Source organism: Gossypium raimondii, chromosome 1, assembly GCF_025698545.1.
Source record: "Gossypium raimondii isolate GPD5lz chromosome 1, ASM2569854v1, whole genome shotgun sequence".
Taxonomy (NCBI): Eukaryota; Viridiplantae; Streptophyta; class Magnoliopsida; order Malvales; family Malvaceae; genus Gossypium; species Gossypium raimondii.
This window is the reverse complement of record NC_068565.1, coordinates 39,122,329-39,143,772: the sequence shown is the minus strand read 5'-3', so window position 1 is coordinate 39,143,772 and position 21,444 is coordinate 39,122,329. Positions and strand designations below refer to the sequence as shown.

Genomic DNA, 21,444 nt, shown 5'->3' with positions numbered 1-21,444 from the left:
ATTTATAACCAAACCACTTTCATCCACTACCGATTGAGATAAACATGATAGTATAAATAGATTATGAAGTTGTCATATGTTAAGGTTGTGTGATCTAAATTCTTGTTAAAATAAAATATAAGTGGTAAGATAGAGGGATATGTGAAGGCGAAGGCCGACTGGGGTACCCAGCAATAAGGTAAAGCTGCACAAATGGAATTCGTATAGAAGTTTCTTCCTCTATTTGATATTTGATTAGAATAAGGTGTTTTAACCTTACTGCATTACTTCTATTAGACTTTAATTAGAATATGGTTTTACAAACCTATAAATAGACATAGTCTATACTTCTCTTGTATATTCGAATTCGACATAGTGAATTTTCTTCTCCTTTACCCATGATTTTTTCCCAAAAGAATTTTCACGTAAAATTTTGTGTGTTCTATTTTTCTCTCTTTCTTTACGACTCATTGTGATTATCGACGGTCAATTTTCACATCTCATATATTAAAATTTTCTCCTTCGTTGAGAGGTGAGGAGAAACTTTCCATAAAAAAATCTAAATAGTATAATTAATATAAAAAAATCAATTTCCCATCAAATTCAATTACATGCAAACATATTTCTAATTTTCTTATTTAATAATTCCATAATTATCTATTTTCAAAATATCTTTTGTTCCTTTTTCCACTAATTTAATTTTATCCTTTTATATTTTAAATTTCACACTTTAACCCTATATTTTTCACAACATTACAATATAGTCTATATCTCGGTTTAATATCTCTCAACATATAAGCTTTTTCAATTTTCTCGCATATCCAACTACCTTCTCTTCTGTCATTGATAAATAAAATTTTATTTACTTTGAAAAATCCATTTATATTTTCTCAAAATAACACTACCTACATCACCTTTTCACCAAAATAGACCTATATTCCTTTCTAAAGTAGCATCAATCCCATAATGGCAGTAAACGACTAAAGCCCTTGTTGTACCTTCAGTCCACCGTCCAATACAGTCATAATGATCATTTGGCCATAACATGTTTTACTTCCACTCGACATAACTACATAGCTTCATTTCCTAGAAGAAAATTATATCAACCCCAACCAATTTGTGCACTATCTTCTCACTGATGCCACTAAGTTAATCCCCCTCACATTCCACGAATAATCATTTTGAAACCACTTCCCAATAGTCAAGGCCACCACAATCACTAATTAGGCACTCACAAATAACCTATACAAAACTCATGGCTTAACATGATCTAACCAATCTGTTTGGGCTTGCTCAATACCCCCCTTTTAGCAGCAATTTAATCTCCCAGATTTCCAAGTTCTAGGCCCACATTTCTCTGGATTCCTCGTCTCCATAAACTTATTTTAACCCAGGCCCATTTCCCTCCCTGGTTGTAAATTGATAATATCCTCTATTCAATTCATAAAAGCTTGGAACAATCTGTATATTTCCTTTCACAGAACACCTGGAATCTTGCCTATCTTCATAAACTATCCCATCTCTTTTCTATGTTCTAGAAAGTGAGTCAGCCCCAGGCATGAATGGTGACCCCTTGAACCAACAATCCAACAAATTCAATTAACGAATTTTGACATAATCCATGACTGTTAGGTCTTCCCATACCAACAACACAATAGTACAGCCTGATATTCTGATCATCGTCAGGCTTTTACACACGCACCACTTAATTCATTTACTTAGTTGGTATTTAAATTTATATTCCATCACCCAGGTTGGTATCTCCGCACTAACAAATGCTGACGTTACACCGATGGCCAATCCTACTAGTGACATGTGGTAGCCTCTTAGTATGACTTGTGATAGATATAAATTAAAAAATTGTAAATCTTTTAGAAAATATAAATTATGTTTAAAAATGTATAATTTTTTGGACAAGTACAAGTATCAACTAGGTACTTTTTGAACAAGTTCATGGAGCAAACTACATATTAACCCTTAAAAAAGTAATACTATTAACAAATTGGGATAACGTGTGTAACTAAATATAAATTCAGATGCCAACTAAAAAAAATATCACTTAGATACTTTTAGACAAGTTTAAAAACTGAAAATAAAATAGGATTATGATTGTATGGTGAAGAAAGCTGTTACTAATCTGAAAACATCAAGAATTGCATCATGAAGTAGGAAGGATGTCGACTAAGGTTTACATAAAAGTTTATATATGATGTTAGTTTTGGCAGACATTGCACTATGCGGTATTGCGTATGTTTAAGTGATAGGGTTAACTGTTTTATTAATTTAAAAGTGGAAGATGAAATGTGTGTGGGTGCACGTATGGATCCATCAATTAAAGTAGGTTTATCCCAAAATGGTTAAAAATTGAAAGCATATGAAAATTATATTAAAGTTATAGGAAGCATTGAGAGTCTTGATGATTTGAAGATGCTGTATTGACATTTCCATATATGAAGTATGGATGGTGGGGACATCACAGGGAGCACATGGGTGAGACAGTCAACAAGAGAGTGAAAGCAAGGTGAAATGGAAAATGGGGAAATAAATGTGAGCATTAAGGATGATGGTAGTGCATGCAAAGCAAATAACAAGAACAAAGACAGCAGTGGAAAGTAGGGAAGTGAGGGCATTGCTCATTATCTCAATCAAACTTACCTTGTTTGAGGAAAGACAAAACCTGAGATGCCTATTTTCCTTCTCCATACACTCTTCTAGAAACTTCCCCTCCTCTTTTAAATGGTAAAAAAAAAGCCTCTTGCCCTGAACTAGAGAGTAAATGTTACAGAAAACAACACATGAAAACCATTAGTCACTATGTCCCTTTTTCATCCTTTTAATGGAATTGGCTAACATCAAATGCCACACACCAAGGTTGAAGCTTGCGATTGTTTTTAGCAATTTAATTAAAACTCTGTGTGAATCACAACGTTGACAAGCTTGGGAGGGCTACTTTTGTCAGAACATGAAATGGTATTTCTTTCTTTTCTTTTTCTATTATTTTCTAGGAGAGATGATAACTGGGGGAAATGCTAGTCTCTTTTTTTTTTTCTTTTTTATAAATATTCAAATATTTAACTTACAGTTGCATCATTGTAATTGAAAAGCACATGAGTGATTATATATTGAATTTTGGAGTAGAATTTTTTTTTTTTGGAAAAGTAGATACCAAGTAGATATGAAGTGATTATGACAAATGTCTATTCCGTCTCAACTCACCTATTATTTTATCAATATATATATATATATATATATTAATTTTTATTATTTTTTAAAACATTATGTTTAAATATTTATTTGACACTAAAAAATGATAATATTAAAGATAAAGTAACAAAAATTAAATTGGCGCAGAACTGGGTGGGGTAGGGCGAATATGGATGCATTCAACATCCATAAAGTGATAATGATTTTTAAAAATATACATCTAATATGGAGTGAAGTGGATAGTGGAGCAGAGCATATTAAGTATGAAGTGATGGTGGATTTATAGTAATATCTGTCCTCTCTCGTTCCATTGTCATCCCTAAATTTATCTATGAATTTTATAATTTATTATTATTTTATACACTCAAATTTAGTTTTTCACAAATGAGTTATGCTGTCTCATACATATGACAGGGTTATAACTTTGCTCGTAGAAATTTGTTATTCTATTGTAGATATAGAAAATACTTAAAATATTATTATCTTACTTTATGATTATGATTTTGAGGTTATTTTTGTTTTTTATATTTAAAAAAGAAAAAATACAAACTCATATAATAAAATTTGAAACTTATGTTATTTTTATTTTATTATTTCAATCAAAGTTTAATTTTTACAACAATATTTTATAAATATATTTATTATATAAAAATTTCCATCATAAGTTAGTACAATTTATTATCGTGAATTTAAGCATTAACCACATATTTTAATCTGCTGCAACAACAAAGATTTTCCATATTTGAATATCATTTATTGTTTCACGAATGTATGTACTTAGTTTAAATTTGTTTAGCAACAATAATGAAAGCGCAATGCTTAAGGAATTAAGTGGTATAAGATATAACTAAAGAAAGGTAATATCCTTGTAATTAGAGTCTTTGTACAATCTATAAATCCCACCTCCCATGTATATCAAAAGCCCACCACATCATCTTCATTGTCTCTCTCTCTCTCCCCCTCACTTCCTCACACACAAACTCTCAGAAACAGACAAACTAACATCAACAAAGAAGAAAATGTCGACACTGAATCATCTCTTTGATCTCCCTGAGCAGATTTGTTATGTACAATGTGGTTTCTGCACTACCATTTTACTGGTAAAAGAAAAAAGAATGTTTTTCCCACACTATATATGCATGCGTTAAAGTCTTTTCTCTCTTCAGCTTACGGTAATTTGGCTTTTGAAATATTGCAGGTAAGTGTCCCATGTAGCAGCTTGTCCATGGTGGTGACAGTGAGATGTGGGCACTGCACAAGCCTTCTCTCAGTTAATATGATGAAAGCTTCGTTTGTCCCACTGCACCTTCTAGCTTCCTTTGCTCATGATGATGAGGTATAAGTATATGTTAATCAATAGCTTGTATGTCGATAATATATGGTCACTACTAGGTTATATTAGCATGTCACCAAATTGATTAATCGATGTCTATCGTTCTTAACTATTGATGATAATCAGTTTCATTAACATCATATTATATACAATATGTGAGCTTCTGTCAAGCAGCCAAAAGAAGGAGCAGTTTCAGAAGAAGTGGGTGGCCATAGAAAGACCTCAGACAGGCGCAGCCCATCGTTGATGAGCTCTTCCGATAATGGAGAAGAAGATATAGTCCGTGTGAATCCCACAGTCAACAAGCGTGCGTCCTTTCTTTCTTTCCATTTTAAAACTTGGATGTAACACAAGGGAGAACTGTTTCATCATTCCAATTCTAATACTAGTTTAGTCCAATTTTACAGCGCCAGAGAAGAGGCAAAGAGCTCCATCAGCTTATAATCGCTTCATCAAGTAATAAGACCCCCCCATCTATGTTTATAGAAAAACCAAAAAAAAAAAAAAAAAGTTTTTCTTTGACTTAGTACATTTATCATATATAGATTCATTCATTCTTGGTGGCAGAGAAGAGATCAGGAGACTGAAAACTCAAAATCCCAACATTCCGCACAAAGAAGCCTTCAGCACTGCTGCAAAAAATGTATGTTTCAGACACCCAAAAGAATCAACAAGACAAACCCATGCTTTCCAGCATATGTTTTGTAATATATATATATATGTCTTAATATTTCAGTGGGCCCACTTTCCTCCTATTCACAAGCACAACAAAGGAGAAGGAGAGAGTTGTGAGCAGGACGAGGGAGAGGCGTCATGGAACGTAGAGGCTACTGAGGTTAGCTTTTCTCTCATCCTAAAAATTTCATAATTTTAATGCTTATACAAGTACATCTAGCTAGCTTTAACTATTTAGAGCTGTAAAAAAGTACTGTACTTGCGAGTCATGTAGCAATTCCTCATGTTATTGAACTTTATGTGATCGTTTATGGAGTTTGCATCAATCATTGACATAATTAGTTAGCTGTACTCTTTAAGCCATCACATGGTACTATAGGGATAATGCATCATTAATTAATGACAGAAAATTTGTGAACATTGCATGCATGCTTATTCTTCTTCATGCCTTATGATTCTTATACAAACTGAGAGAGAAGTTTATGGTAAATAAGCTTACAGGCAACACTAATTCAATAATTATAAAGGGTCATTACTCAAACTGAGGATAGCTATAGGGTAGTCCTTTTCTTGCAGTTCAATTATTACATGTAGAAAAGAAATTAATAAGTTAGCCATTTAAGGACACTTGAACATACTGTTAAGACTTCTTTAGCTTCGTAATGTTTGGGGTAATTTATGCGACAGAAAAGGGTTGCATGACTTTCTGTTGTGACAAATTTCAGGTTCACATACAAGGCAATGATTTCCGTGAAAGAAAAGCCGCAAGGAATTCCATATGGACCAAGTCACCATTTGAGTGAAGTGATGAACAATTAATTCTAGCCCTAATTAATTTTATTAGTATAAAATTTCTTCCACAAACTCTGACTCCTTTAGGGCTACTGATACATGAATATATGTAATATATAAAGGTAGGTTTCAAAATCATATGCCCTTTTCTGGGAGATGCTGTTGGGAATGAAGTCTTCACTGCAAGTCTGTACTAGATATGACTGTCTTCCAAAAAAAAAAAAAAGAACTTTAGTTTTCTTAAGAGAAATTCCAAGTTTACTATTACTACTACTTCTGGTACTTTAGCTAGTGCGAAAAATATCTAAATTTGCTATTTCTCAAAGTTCTGCATGTCTGAATCATCATGCTTGAGTTAATTTACTTTTAAGCAAAAAACTTATGATTATATATACATTTTGCAGCTGTTAAGTTAGCATGTGTTGGAGTTAATTAAGTTGGAAAATTTTATACATTCTATTTCTAGCTTACCTTGGAATATAGACATAGTTCAGCAACAATTAATTGTGAATTTGTCATTCACTTCCAGTACTGATTCTTCCTTTCATAACTCGGTTTCTAAAAGTATATACCCAATTTTCAGTCTTTGAATATGGTAATGGAATGTGTGGGGTAGCACATGCTTAATAACTCTTACCCATAAAAGGCCTGTAGGGAGAGAGCTTGAAAATATGCTTCAAAGAAGTCCTTATTCTCCTTTTCTAGCTCTCTCCACACTGTCGAATGCATTAATATTAAAACGTTTAAATACCCAAATTTGATCATATATATGGTATAATATGTTGCATTCTTTTATCACCTGTAATTGTAATGCACGGCCGAATGCTTGCATACTTAGCCAATGCCTTGACACACTGTTGTCGGTTCATGTAAAGAAGCAAACATCTCTCTATCAGATGTTGAACCTGCAGATTTTCCCATGAAAAACCAAAAAAACAGTACCAGTCATAATAAACTCCAACTTGACGATTCTGCAGGTTTCAGTACTATTCTTTTCGACTTGAAAACGTGAATAGCAAAGAAAGTTGGAAGAGATTTCACTTACCATCCTAATGTAGCTATGTGGGTGGCAATGAAGACAAGGAATAACATGGTTGTAGTTGTGACAGTATATCATTTTTTTTCTCTAACAGAAATGGAGAAAACGAATAGAAATGCCAAAAGAAGAAGAGAAAATAGATTAGGAGATGGAGAGCCAAAAGGGGAAAAATAGGAAAAGAAAATGAAGTGCAAACAAAGGTACAAAGGGAAGGATAGGAGGATTTATATAGAAGAACCAAAATTGGGTAGGGCGACTGTTATCCAGAGATATATGAGTGAAGGGCCAAAAGAACATAAGAAATCCAAACAATAGATTCACCTCATCTTCAGGAGATAAGAAGTTTTGAAATTGAAAGGGGTTTGAAAATCATCAGTTAAACCATGACCGATCGCTGCATGCATGAATGGTCCCTCTAATGAATGCTAAAGCATAAATGCAAACCTAAAGATGGTGAGTGAGAATGGGTTGTGTTAGATCTTTGGATTAATGGATTCTGACCATACAAACCAAGAGGGTTGCTTTGTGTAGGAAACATGAGACACGTTTTATGGGGTTAAATTGGTGAGGTGGGCGAGAGGGGAGACACAAACAAACGTAAGGCCGAGCTGGACTTTCTTTAATTTGGTATGATATACACAAGCAAGTAAGAATGAGGAATGGCAGATTGGCAACACAAAGTGGAGGGATTCGGATCCATTATTGCACCGCAAGCTCAGGAGTCTTGTATGATTAGTCAAGATCGCAGAGAGAGAGAGAAGCCTTTGGAAATTTTCTGGTCCATAAATCAACTTCAATAGGATTTATGGAAATTTTGAAATAATAGTAGCTTAGCTTTGCTAGCTGTTTCAAGAAATGAATTTTTTTTTTCCAATTTTAAAGTAGATCTTTCTAAGGCCTAATTTCTCTTTGCCATTTATTTTACTCTCAAATTTTACAAAAAATAGTTATTTTAACTCTCATGGTGAATTTTGAGACTAATTAAGTTTTAGGGGTCTAATAAAATTTTCAAAAATTTAGTAGTTTAATGAGAATATTTTAATAAAATAAAGGTCTAATTAAAATTTTTGTGAGATTAATGAAAATTTTAAGAAAATTTAATTAAAATTTTCAAAAAAATATTAAAAGGTATAATGAGAATTTTCAAAATTTTGAAGGAGCCTAATTAAAATTTTCTAAATAGAGAAAATGAAATTTTCAAAAATTTTGGGGTCTAATTAAAAATTCAAGGAAAGAATCAAAATTTCAAAATAAATAAAATTACATTATTTATCAAATCACCTTAAAATGAATGAAGTTAACATTATTAACTTTATTGAAGTGACATCTATGTGGTAGCCCACTAGACCTTAACAATTAATTATTTTTAAAATTAAAAATATATATTCTTTTAATGATTTTTAAATATATAAAATAATTTTTAAATTTTTTAAATTTTTCTAAATTTTAGTACTTAAGCTATCCTCTCTTATCAATTTTAATCTAAGAGTGAATAGTGCTAAAAACTCACTTAACGTTTTTATACACATGTCGTTTTGATGACATGATACCCTTAAAATCCAAAATTCATCAAAATACGTATTCTGAATATATATTTTAAAATATATAATTAAAATAAATTTCTAAAATTTTATTTTTATAATATATAAATTATATAAATAAAACATTATAAAAACCTTATATATAATATAAGGAATACAAAGAAAGGAAAACAATAAAAAAGATTAACTTTTTTTAAAATATATATAATAAAAAGAATTCTAAATATTCTAAAATATATGTATAAATTCTAAAATATTTTAATTTTTATATATTAACTTTTTAAAATTTAAATATTTAGTTAAACTACTCAAAATTACAAAAAAGTTAAAACTCAAAATGTCACATTTTTGCGCTATATATAATATAAGTATATTTTTTTAAATCAACTCAAATAATTAATATATATTCTGTAAAAGTTTTTAAAAATTCAAAATAAAAGTTAACTGGTCAATTTAGTCAATAATCGGTGAACGCATGTTTAACAATCCATCAACAATAACGGTGGATCGAAGGTCAATGACTAAACCTGTTCATGGGTCGTGTCACCTGGCCCGGCCCGAAGGCTAGCTTGAAATGTGGAAGGGTTTGAGTAAAAATATAGGCCCGAAAAATGGGTTTGGATAAAAAAATAAGATCCGTTTAAAAAATAGGCCGGGCCTCGGGTAAGGCATTTTTGGCCCGGGTCCAGCCTGAATTCACTAAAGGACAAAAAAAATCTATTTTTTTAATATTATTTTTTATGTTTTCTCCCTATTTTGCTACCATTTTACTATTATGTTGCTACTATTTTGTTGTTATTGTTTGGCTATTGTATAAAACTTATTTTATTGTTAATTTTGTTATTATTTTAAAGACATTTGTTAATTTTATTATTATTTTAGAAGCATTTGCTTGTTAAGTTGCATCTATCTTAGTGTTATTTAAGTATACATATTTTTTAAAATTTATTTTCAATTTGTGGGGAAATATTTATTTTGATATTTTTAGTATTTTTGATATATTATATATTTTTAAAATTATATAAAAATAATATAAAAATTAATATAGGCGGGCCGGGCCGGGCCGAGTCAAGCCTGAGCCTAACAAATGAGGCCTAAATTAAAAATTGAGCCCGACCCGGCCCGGCCCGCCCCATGTACACCTCTATCAATGACCATGAATGATATAAGGGAAAAAATGATAAACATATAGCACATTATCATTGGCTGTATTTTTTCAACATCATTAACTTTTAGACTAAATTCTATAATAGAGGAATATTTTAGGTGCCAAAATAGATTAAAAAAAGAGTTTAAGTATCAATTTGAAAAATAAAGTATATTTAAAGGTCAAATCATGACATAAGATAAAATATTTTTAAGCAAAACTATAAAAATAGTCACCCAATAATTAGCATATTTTTGTTTTGGTCATTTAAGTTTAAGATTTTCTATTTTAGCCACTAATGTTATAAAATTTTAATATTTTGGTCACTCCTCCTTAAATAGCTAACAATGACTTTTTTTATTAGTATAATAATAAATTTAGCCATCCAATATTTATACATTCTATCAATTAGTCCTAAATCTAAAAATCCAAATAAATTAGCCTACAACTTTACACATTTCATCAATTTGATTCTTAAAATAAAAAAAGTAAAAAATTTAAAAGTTATTTTTGATAAAATAACAATTACCTTTTATTGGCATAATAATAAATTTATCCCTTCAACATTTATACATTCTATTAGTCAGTCCTAAATCTTAAAATTCAAATAATTTAGCTTGCAATTTTACATATTCTATCAATTTGATTCTTAAAAAACTTTAAAAAGTAAAAAAAATGTTTAAAAGCTATTTTTTTGATAAAAATACATAATATTTTATAAAATAAATGAAATATTATAAAATATTTATAAATAAATGAACATATACTTTTCTCAATTTCTAACATGAAATTTATTTATTAAAATAATAATTTATAAATAAAATAATAATCTTATAAATAAAACAATTTAAGAATAAGTTGGAATTTGGCCAAAATGTGAAAATATGAATTTTATTGATTAATTGATTAATTGATTTAAGAAAAAGTTGGAATATGTATTGGTAAGAAGGAAATCAATTTTGGGACTAATTTGGGAAATTTAAAAGTATAGGGAGTAAATAGTAAATTCCCATTTTTATCGAGAAAGAGAAAATTGAAAATTTTATCACTCATTGGATTATATTAAATATTTATTATGAATTATGAACTTGAATTGGTCTAAGTATCAAATTTTGAGAAGAAATCACTAAAAACGACAAAAATGGGCAAAATGATAATTTTCCATAAAGGGTAATTTGGTCAATTCTCAATAATTTTATGATAAAAATAATATTTAATTACGATATTTGATATTCTAAATTATTTTGGATTATTGGAACCTTGTATTGAAAAATCGTGTCACAATTTGACAAGACTAAACTTGTAAAAGTTGGGCCTTGGGCCCATTTGTAAGCCTTTTTATATGGGAGAAAAACCTACTCAGCTTCATTTTTCTTTTTCAACAGGCAGTAGCCTCCCATGGCTAACCACCTTATTCTTTTTTTATTTTCTTGCTTTTTTCTCCATTTTCTCTAAAAAAATGTCACACTTTTCACCTTGAGATTTTGTTAAAATCTCCATGGAAACAACTTCTTAATGTCACGGGGCTAGAACTTAAGTATAGAAAATCATGCAGCCTTAGGCGATTTATTCACTTCAAATCCACCTAAGTCAGCCTAGCCCTCGAAATTGAGAATTCTCTTAGAAATTATTTAAGGCACTAGAAGCAAAGCGGAAGCAACTTGAAAAGAAAAGAGCAACAAGATAGTTGAAAAAGTCACAAGAAAGCAATACACACCAAGTGTTTGAGTAAATGCTCTCAATATATTCTTTAACTCAAGAATGACTGAATACAATGGGATGGATACAAATGAAGGGGATGACCTCTATTTATAGTTACATCAACAGTTGAGATTAGAGCCTATGTACAATTGAGATTCCTAAGGGATTTAACCTCTATACGATCTTATCCATTTAGTATTTACACTATTTACCCTTGTAACTCTAGTTTTACTTGAATGTTTCACTGGGCCACCAAGGCTTCAAGTAGATAAGCTTCTCCATGGGTTCCACGAATCAGGCCAATTCATATGGGTCAAAATAGCCACATTTAAGAAGATAACCTCTATGGGACACTCTTTGCGCAATCATTAAGGGCTTTGATCTGCGTCTCGTGACACTAAGCTTAATTTCTTAAATTTCAATCTAGGGTTTATGGATTTTTAGTAGAAAAAGTTGAAGCTAGAGTGAGAAAACTTCAATAAGGTAAGAAATGGCTTCCTACACCTCCATTAGCTTGTTATTTGTTAAGAAATGTTATGAGAAAGCTTGAAAGAAATTTATATTGATTTTTTTAAAGTATTTTTGTTATATGGAAATGAAGAAGTGGTGATTTATGGAGTTCTAAGCTTGATTGATGATGGATTGGATTTCATGAAAGCTTGACTGAATATTGAAGAGCATTCATTAAGGTAAGTACCTTGGATACTCTAACTTCCCCTAAGTTAGTAAGCTTAGGAAATTATGAAATTTTTGATATAATTAAATGTTTAATTAAGTTAATAATCATGTGAAATTCCATGGCATAATGTTTTCAAATAAGTCATTAAAATATGGAGATAGAATTGTGGTCATGAATTGCCATGTTAATTAAGAATAAAATATTGGTCAAAACCAAAATGGCTAAAAAGATGTTAAAATGTTAATTATTGCATAATGTTGACAAGAGTCTATACAAGATAAATGTGTAAAAATGGCCATTATATGAAAAAGGAAAATTGAATACTAAAAACATGTATAAGGCCAAATTAAAATTGTAAATTGAAATATATATGTGTTTGTGTGCGCGTGCACGCCTAAAAGTAGATTTAGGCAAAAGGTTGCCTATCTACACTATGAGATCCGAAAATTGAAATAAAAGACTCAAAATAACTGATAATCATGTTTATGGCTGAAATGATATACACATAGTATGTGAAATGGTATTTTTGTTAAAGTTTTTCATAATTGCATAAGCTATGAAACTATTATTTATTCCTGTTATGGTGGCAAATTCCATGAAATTTGTTATTGAAATTGAATTTAAGTTGAAATGTAAATTTGCACTGAAATTGAATTTATGTTGAAATGAAATCTTCTAGCAAATTGGATTAATAAAATAAAGCCCTAGTAGCTTGGTGAGTTAGCTAGGATGCGATTAGCATGTCAATAGGGATGTATGCACGTGTGTGTTAGGAGATACGATTTTGGCTGTGGCTTAACCTTCGAGTTTAGCACTTTGGTGTGTAGCAATTTGGTGCATTATGGATCCATTCTGTTTTGGTCTTTGGACATGAGCTCTATGGCATGTTATTGTGGTGTGTTTGGTTGGTTAGTCTCGTGTATCCGACCTTTGTTTCTCTAATCTTACTAAAGGCATAACAAAATACAATCTGATTCATGAGAAGGGTCATGTATATAAGTGTTGAGTACCATTAATGGTACGTATGAAAAAGGTATTGATGTATATAAGAATTGTAAAGAATTGAACGTACAAAAAGCCACTAAGAATGTGCTGTAGTAATATATGTTGGAAAAAAATCCGGTTCGAAAACAATTTTCTTGCATAGTGGAAAATAAAAATTTTAAAAATTGACTTGATTTGTAATATTTATAGCAATAAACCCTAGACTGAATTCGCACCTGTGATTTTAGATAGGCGGATCCTTATCATTCCCAGCTTTCAATCAAACAATCTTCTCCACTATTCTCATACCACAAACTACTTTAAGTGTGGGCTTGAACGATTCTAATCAAAATATAGAACTAGAAATAGTTTTATTTTCTTTGGTATTAGAACAAAAAAATCTCTTCTCAAATAGAAACCGATAGAATTTGTTATTCTAGATAATAGATTCAATAGTTGAGAATAAACTGTCTCCATTTCCGAGCATAATAACAATATTTTAAAGTTTTTATAAATAGGGATATCAGTGCCATCTATTTATAAGTAGAATAGGTAGAACCCGTATTGAATTATAGAATATTATTTCAAATAGAAAAACGGACACCTAGTCCATCTAGAAGTATAGGTGGCGGCAACCTTGGTTAACATTACTAGGGTTTGCCGTCCACCCCTTTTAATATGAGGGGCTTTTGAGCCTCTCCCATATCGGGTCCAATTACAAGTACTTCCCAATCTTTTAACTCAATAATTTATAATTTGATCCAACCCATTATTTGTTTTTCTATTTTCCAAAATAAACATCTCATTATATTTCCAATTAAATAATCTTCTAAATCCAATTCTAATTCCGTTAAAATCATGACGACTTTATTGTAAAAAATCTATGAGAAAATATACTTAATATTTCTTCATTCAATAGTTCACTATGACCAAATGATTTATTTTCATTTTCAAACTTCATTTAATTCAAAAAATATAAATTCATTTACAAGTCATTTTTATTTTGAAGAAAACCACATTCATTTCCAAATGATTTCATTTCTCCATTTTCATTTTGGAGAAAGCCATAATCATTTCCAAATGTTCCCCCATTTATTCATTTTCACTATTTTTATTCATTTCTGTTCATTTCATTCAACATGCAATTCATTTCTAGTTTCAATGAGCTAGTGGAGGGACAAATTGGAGATATGCAATTGAGGCTCAAATTATTTTTAATTAAGTTCCAACTTTTCACCTATTAATTATAAACTCATTTAGTCATGAAGTCATTCCACTATAGTATCATGACTAAGCTCTCCCCAATGGCATACTATTACGAAAGCAACTCAATCAGTGCTCATCCAATGACCTTTTCATAAGTGTGTTACCCTTATTGAATATCCTTAATCTTTTGGGGATAATATTCGTTCTCCGCATATGATCCTATTTTATCTCAAGATAACCAGTACATTTTCCTTCATGAAAAGTCAATTACTATCAAATAATAATCAAATCATTCATCACATAAATAAGCGACCCGTGGCCACGTTTACTTTTCATCAACCATGTAATGCCAATGAGAAGATATCATTTACCCATTTCTTGGGTTATGAATTCCACTGTTATGAATGACGCTACATACTGCAGAAGTCGTATACCAAATATGATCTTATTTTATCTCATGGTATCCACTACATCTTCCTTCATGAAAAGTCAATTACTATCAAATAGTAATCAAGTCATTCATCACATAAACGAACGACCCGTGGCCACGTTTACTATTCATCAACCATGTAATGCCAATGAGAGGATATCATTTACCCATTTCTTGGGCTATAAATTCCACTATTATGAATGACGTTACATACTGCAGAACTCGTATACCCAATTCATGCAAAGTCTGTAGTACTAATCTTAGATGTTTGGCATGCTCAGATTCATCACAGGAATAAATCAAGATATCATCTGTAAACACAACCACAAATCGATCCAAATACTGCCTGAAGATCCGATTCATTAAATCCATAAAAGCAGTTGGTGCATTAGTAAATCCGAAAGGCATAACTAGAAACTCATAGTGTCTGTACCTCGTTCGGAAAGCAGTTTTCGACACATCGGAGTCTTTAACTTGCAACTGATAATAGCCCAATCTTAAATCTATCTTTGAAAACACAGTAGCCCATTTCAACTGATCGAACAAATTATCAATTCGTGATAAAAGATACTTATTCTTTATAGTCACCTTATTGAGCTGTCAGTAGTCGATGCACATTCTCATAGTTCCATCTTTCTATTTCACAAACAAAACCAGTGCACCCCAAGGAGAAAAACTCAGTCGTGCGAAACCTCTATCTGTCAATTCTTGCAATTGAGCTTTCAATTCTATTAATTCGGTCATTGTCATTCTGTACAGAGCTATCGAAATCGGAGTTGTCCCCGGCACTAACTCAATGCCAAACTCTACCTCTCGGATGGTTGCAAACTCGGTAATTCTTCAGAAAACACATCCGGATACTCGCACACGACTGATACTGATTCATTCTTGTTTTTAGTCACTTTAGAATCGAGTACATAGGCAAAGTAAGCTTCATAACCTTTTCTTACATATTTCTGAGCTAACATCGAAGAAATCACTACTGGTAAACCATTCAGATCATTAGACTCAATCCAAATTATTTTATCATTCTGGCATTACAAATCAATAGTCTTCCGTTTGCAGTTCACAATAGCATCATGCAATGTTAACCAATCCATGCCCAGAATTATATCAAATTCATCGAATGGCAACAACATCAAATCAGCTGGAAAACATGAATCTCGAATCATCAACGGGAAAATCTTACATACTTTATCAACCAAGACACACCGGCCCAAGGGGTTCGATACTCTAATCACAAATTCAGTAGACTCTACAGGCAAAGTCTTACTGGATACTAAAGTCTCACAAACATAAGAATGAGTCGATCCAAGATCTATCAATGCAATAACACTAGTATCATAAAGAATGAAAGTACCGGTAATCACATCTGGAGACGAAGCTTCTTCACGAGCATGGATAGCATAAGTTCTGGCAGGTGCGCGGGCCTCAGATCTAACAACCATGTCTTTAGCTCCCCTCTGGCTGCCACTCACATTACCCGTGTTTCTAGGTGGTCTACCTCGAGCTGACATGTTACTCGGTCTCGTATTCTGCACTATGTTTTGCTCAACTAACTCAGGGCATTCATGAATGAATTGATCCATCAATCCACATTTAAAACAAGCCTGATCATTCAATCTACAATTGCCTGGATGTTGTTTACCGCAATGTTTACACTCAGGTTGGTTCAGTCAGATGTTACCAACACTAGTTACTGAGGTAGCTCTCGAGCTCACAGGTGGTTTGTCTCGATCACGTTTAGAATAGCTCGCAGTAGCCTTTGAACGGCTAAATTCATCTAAGAATTTCTTTGATGCTGACTGAAATGACTTACTCGATGATCTTTTTCGTGAATCTCTAGCTTCAACGTCAGCCTTTCTTTTCTCTTTCCCGAGCTCTTCAGCTTTGCATGCTCACTTGACTAGTACCACAAACTCTTTTATTTCCAAAATACCGACTAGTAGTTTAATGTCTTCATTCAACCCATCTTCAAATCTTTTACACATTATTGCTTCTGTTGATACACATTTTGAGGCATATCTACTGAGTCTCGCAAATTCTCGTTCGTATTTTGTCACTGTCATGTGACCCTATTTTAACTCAAGGGATTCTTTTCGTTTTTGATCTACGAATCTCTAGCTGATATATTTCTTCTGGAATTCAAATTGAAAGAAATCCCAAGTAATTCATTCTTTCGGAACAACAGAAGTCAGTGTTTTCCACCATTGATAAGCTGCATCTCTCAACAAAGAAACGACACATTTAACACATTCGTCGGGAGTACACGATATTTCATTAAACACTCGGATTGTGTTCTCGAGCCAAAACTCAGCTCTCTCAACATCGTCATCATTAGTGGTCCTAAACTCTTCGGCCCCATATTTTTAGATTTTATCGACCAGAGGCTTATTCATCAGAATCAGAGTCATAATTGGAGGCACAATAGAAGTCTGAGAGGGATTAGGTGGGGGCGAAAGTTGTTGAGCAGCCAGATTCGTTCATACGAACTTTATGAACCACTCGTTCAACATTTGGAAGAAGGCTTGTTTAGCCTCTCCCTCATGGCTACTCCAAATAGGTCTAAAATCAGATTGCAGTGCCCCTTGAATGAGAGCGGGTGCATTACTTTCCACGTCATCTACTACGACTCGATCGAGATCCATTTACTATACGAAAACACATTTTCAAATGTCAGGAATCATCACACTATCGCAGTATAAGAATATGACATGTATAGCTAGACTCACACGCGCTACATTAGTCCTAGAACTGACTAAACCGTAGCTCTGATACCAATCAAATGTAACACCCCTAACCCGTATCCGTCACCGAAATGGGTTAAGAGGCATTACCAGACCTAACACAGTTTTGAACATTCACATAACCATACAAGTCAAATTCATATATAAATACAACATAAAGCTAATTAAAAATCAAACAAGCTTTAATAATAATATCACATAAACAAACTATGCTTCGAAATTCAATGATATCAGTATCCTTTATTTATTCCCATATTCAAACCAACCATATATATCAAATCATATAACAAATGTCTTATAAAATTAAGACCTATAATCATGGTATTCGAATAATCAAGTTATAAATAAACTTATTACAATACATTGTCATACACCTAACATATACATCGCATCACTCAATTGTATACATCTATCTTATTGGCTCAATATTAAACACCTCTTTTAATAAGCTCTTACACATGCGCATTTCAAACAAGACAAATCATAAATCACGGTCTAATATTCCTTCACATATAAAACTTTAGTTAACTTTACAACACAACCCAATATACTTTATGTGGTATTATAACATGCGTATATCACTTTAAAGCAAAAGCCATTTCTAAACAAAAATACCAAACCGTAGCAAAACCCATTCATTTAACTATTTAAGGAATATACCAATTCACATATTATACACATTAGGTTATTAATCTAAGTCAAGCTATCCACACAGCTTAATAGACATAATTATAAAAACATAAACAATTATTACCAAATAACCGACTCACACGCATCTCACCATGGCCACATTAAACATTTATGAGCACAAAGAACAATTCATAGCATACCAAATTCGCATGCTCTATAATCAACTCAAAATACATATACCAAACCATTTATCTCTTTTTCTATTTAGCTATCCAAGTTAGCCACAAAAGTCATACCAATTTCACCATTTGGACCTGTACCAAAACAATCAACCCATAACAATCATGAAACATATTCATTACTGGCCTTCACCAAGCGTACCTAAATAGCCAAATACAAATAAAGACATACCATCACTTAACCTATAATTCACATATCATATATCAAAGACGCATTCATCTTTTACCTCATTACTAAGCTGAAATATAAAACCAAACACCACAAGCATATATATCATGAAATGTACTTCCAACTTAAACTTATGTCATGACCAAATACACAAAAGCATTAACATCACGATCAAGCCATTTTCGCATGGCTATATATACACAATTCAAATCCAACCATAAAAAGCTAAACTATACATGTCATATGTCATAAATAGAAGTTTTCTTTCAAAATACCAAAATAGATATCGATAGTGAGATGACGTTCCTTGACGATCCCGAGCTCTAGTTAGCTTTCAAAAAATCTATAAAACAACGAATAAACACACAAAGTAAGTTTGGAAAGCTTAGTAAGCCATAAGAAAATAAATTAACACAAAAGCATTCATAATTCATTTTGAAACTACCAAATCTATTTAATTCCATACACATATATATAATCCCATTTCTCATAAAGCTCACATGATCACTTTAATCATCAACACTTACCTTTTGTTTCAAAGTTCGTATAAACTTAATACATATAGTAATTGTTTAAATCGAACTCACATTCAGTCTTACCATGTCTTTGCTCGTTGAACCATTCGAAATCAAAAATGATACTCTGATAGCTTGAAAAGCTCGTACAATGCCAACGTCCCAGACGTGGTCTTACATGTAATCAACTAACGATGCCATTATCCTAGACAGGGTCTTACATGAAATCATATATTATGCCAATGTCCCAGACATGGTCTTACACATAAATTTCAAATCGATGCCAACAACCTAGACGTCGTCTTACACGAAATCATATATCGGAATCCTATGTCATGACATATATATCCTAACTATTCCTATGGTTCGTACAGACTTTCTGTAACACCCCAAACCTGGCCTAGGAGTTATGGCCGAATCTAGCAGTGTCACATTGATGTGTTTAGCATAAAACTTGTTGTTGTTGAAATCTTTAAAATCAATTAATCATTTTGTTATTAAAAGGTGATTCCAAAATGGGTTGTTCATTTCCAAGCGTGCATCATTAAAAACTAATCACTTTTAAAACGTTATGAATTTTCCAAAATCTCATTTATTGCGAAGACGTGGTGTCTTTGAAAACGGTTACCTTTTGAAAACCCGTCTTATTCTACAACTATCAGTTTATATAAAACTAAATAAAAAAACTCCAATTTAAAGTTTATAACTTTAAAGAGGCCTTTTTACATAAAAATACCCAAGTTCAGTTACTTATAAATCAAAAGCTAAAAACGAAAGCTGATGCGGTTGTGTGGCCACCTCCGAGTCCCTTGCAGCACCGAATCAACTATGGCTGAGAATTACCTGCACAGTTAAGAGGAGAGGGTGAGTTTACGAAAAGTCAGTGTGTAATCCCTTATCAAACAGTCGCCATACAGAACATAATCAGTCTAGGCCAGAGCCCTTTAACAGTAACAGTACAGTATGGGCCTTAGCCCAATATGGAAACAGTGTGGGCCTAAGCCCGATACAGTATCAGTATGGTGCAAGTATGCAAACCCATCCCAATCCAGCCAACACACCACCCATACCAACCCAACACACCATGTGGGGACAGAGTCGACCCATCCAACCCTCACATCAATATCCCAGCATAGCTACCAGTAGTAATAATGCAGCAGAGCTGTCAGTAGTCAGAATGGCTAAGAGTCGTAAACAGGATAGCTATAAGCTATAAACAAAATGGCTACAAGCCATAAGTACAGTAATGTGATTGGCACAAAGCCATTAGTAGCAGTGATATGACCGACACACAGCCATCAATAACGGTATCATGATCAGCACAATCAGTAGCAGTGATATGATCGGCACATAGCCATTAATAACAGTGAAATGAATGGCACACAGCCATCGGTAACAGTAAGATGATCGATACAAAGCCATCAGTAACGGTACTATGATCGGCACAAAACCATCAGTAGCATCGCGATAAAGCTGCCAGCAACAGTATCGCAGCAAAGCTACCAATAATAGTATATGTGGCCAAGCCACCAGTAATAGTGATTGTGGCAGAGCCACCAGTACAGTACTTCCTTTATACCAGTATCCCAACCCCATGCAGTATGTCGTGTATGCAGTATGCCATACTCAGAATCAATCATTCAAATCACAGACAAATCAGTCATACCAAACACAGACTCGAGGCAAAAATAATCATTTACCCACCAGGGCATTACAGTCATTTTACTCTACAGGGGCATTACGATCATTTTTCCCTACAGGGGATATTTCGGTCTAGATATCAACCTCTCGAAAGGTCGGCAGTTGCCTCGAGCAACTCAGGTAACCTAATTGGTCACAACAGTGTAAATGGGCCTAAGACCCATTACTCGGCCCAAGTGGGCCCACACGCTCATGTGACCTATTCAGCCCAGATTTCACCACGGCTATGAGATCTACATAGCCCAGTCTAGTATTTGCCACAAATAGTGGGTTTCATCTGTGTGGGGCCCACAAGCCCATTAAGCCCACACGACCTAATCACCTCAAACTCCTGCTACCTCATGCTAGCAAAATAAATACCCTTCTTGCTTGCAATAGAATTCTAACCCAAGCCCCCCTCAATAACACAACACGCAACTTGCCTCCTTGTCACAAGCTCTTTTATGTCACATTTTGTCTTTAATTAACTAAAAGGTCTAAAGGCCAAAGTCCAGGTTCCTTTAAAAGAAAAAACCAAAATAAATTACAAGAGCCAAAACTTGAACCCAAGCTCCCTTGCAACCTTAATGACGCCACAACCACTAAACCACATGCTTCCTTATGACATTTTTTAACATAATAATTTAAAAGGCCTACATCCAAGCATCTAGGGTTTTATCCACTTAAAACCAAAATTTTTGCTAAAGCCCAGGTTTGAACCCAGGACTTTTTCAACTCCTCTCAGGACCCTTAA

General features: G+C 32.8%; 2 protein-coding genes across 3 annotated transcripts; one reads left to right on the top strand and one right to left on the bottom strand.

Moving 5' to 3' along the window:
• The first annotated feature begins 4,025 nt into the window (after nt 1-4,025).
• On the top strand, nt 4,026-5,994 carry LOC105785792 (axial regulator YABBY 4). The gene is made up of 7 exons (XM_052633751.1): nt 4,026-4,283; nt 4,382-4,519; nt 4,688-4,823; nt 4,924-4,972; nt 5,084-5,159; nt 5,253-5,351; nt 5,917-5,994. Exons 1-7 carry the CDS (start codon nt 4,092-4,094, stop codon nt 5,992-5,994), a joined length of 768 nt encoding a protein of 255 aa, XP_052489711.1. The 5' UTR covers nt 4,026-4,091.
• Nucleotides 5,994-7,722, bottom strand: LOC105785793 (uncharacterized). 2 transcript variants are annotated; one of them, XM_012611956.2, is made up of 4 exons: nt 7,029-7,717; nt 6,783-6,888; nt 6,621-6,699; nt 5,994-6,186 (listed from the first exon to the last, which is right to left on the bottom strand). In XM_012611956.2, the coding sequence occupies exons 1-4, from the start codon at nt 7,098-7,100 to the stop codon at nt 6,177-6,179; spliced, it is 267 nt and encodes an 88-aa protein (XP_012467410.1). In that variant the 5' UTR covers nt 7,101-7,717; the 3' UTR covers nt 5,994-6,176. The 2 variants fall into 2 exon arrangements, with proteins under 2 accessions (XP_012467410.1, XP_052489704.1); XM_052633744.1 differs by lacking the exon at nt 5,994-6,186 and adding an exon at nt 6,416-6,541 and having other exon boundaries at nt 7,029-7,722.
• Between the last annotated feature and the right edge of the window lie 13,722 nt (nt 7,723-21,444).

Coding starts and splice junctions, on each gene's coding strand:
- LOC105785793 (XM_052633744.1), bottom strand. CDS start 7,100: ATGATATACTGTCACAACTACAACCATGTTATTCCTTGTCTTCATTGC. Junction 6,889..7,028: donor CACATAGCTACATTAGGATG/GTAAGTGAAATC, acceptor GAAAATCTGCAG/GTTCAACATCTGATAGAGAG. Junction 6,542..6,620: donor TCCCTACAGGCCTTTTATGG/GTAAGAGTTATT, acceptor ATATACTTTTAG/AAACCGAGTTATGAAAGGAA.
- LOC105785792 (XM_052633751.1), top strand. CDS start 4,092: ATGTATATCAAAAGCCCACCACATCATCTTCATTGTCTCTCTCTCTCT. Junction 4,284..4,381: donor TCTGCACTACCATTTTACTG/GTAAAAGAAAAA, acceptor GAAATATTGCAG/GTAAGTGTCCCATGTAGCAG. Junction 5,352..5,916: donor GGAACGTAGAGGCTACTGAG/GTTAGCTTTTCT, acceptor GACAAATTTCAG/GTTCACATACAAGGCAATGA.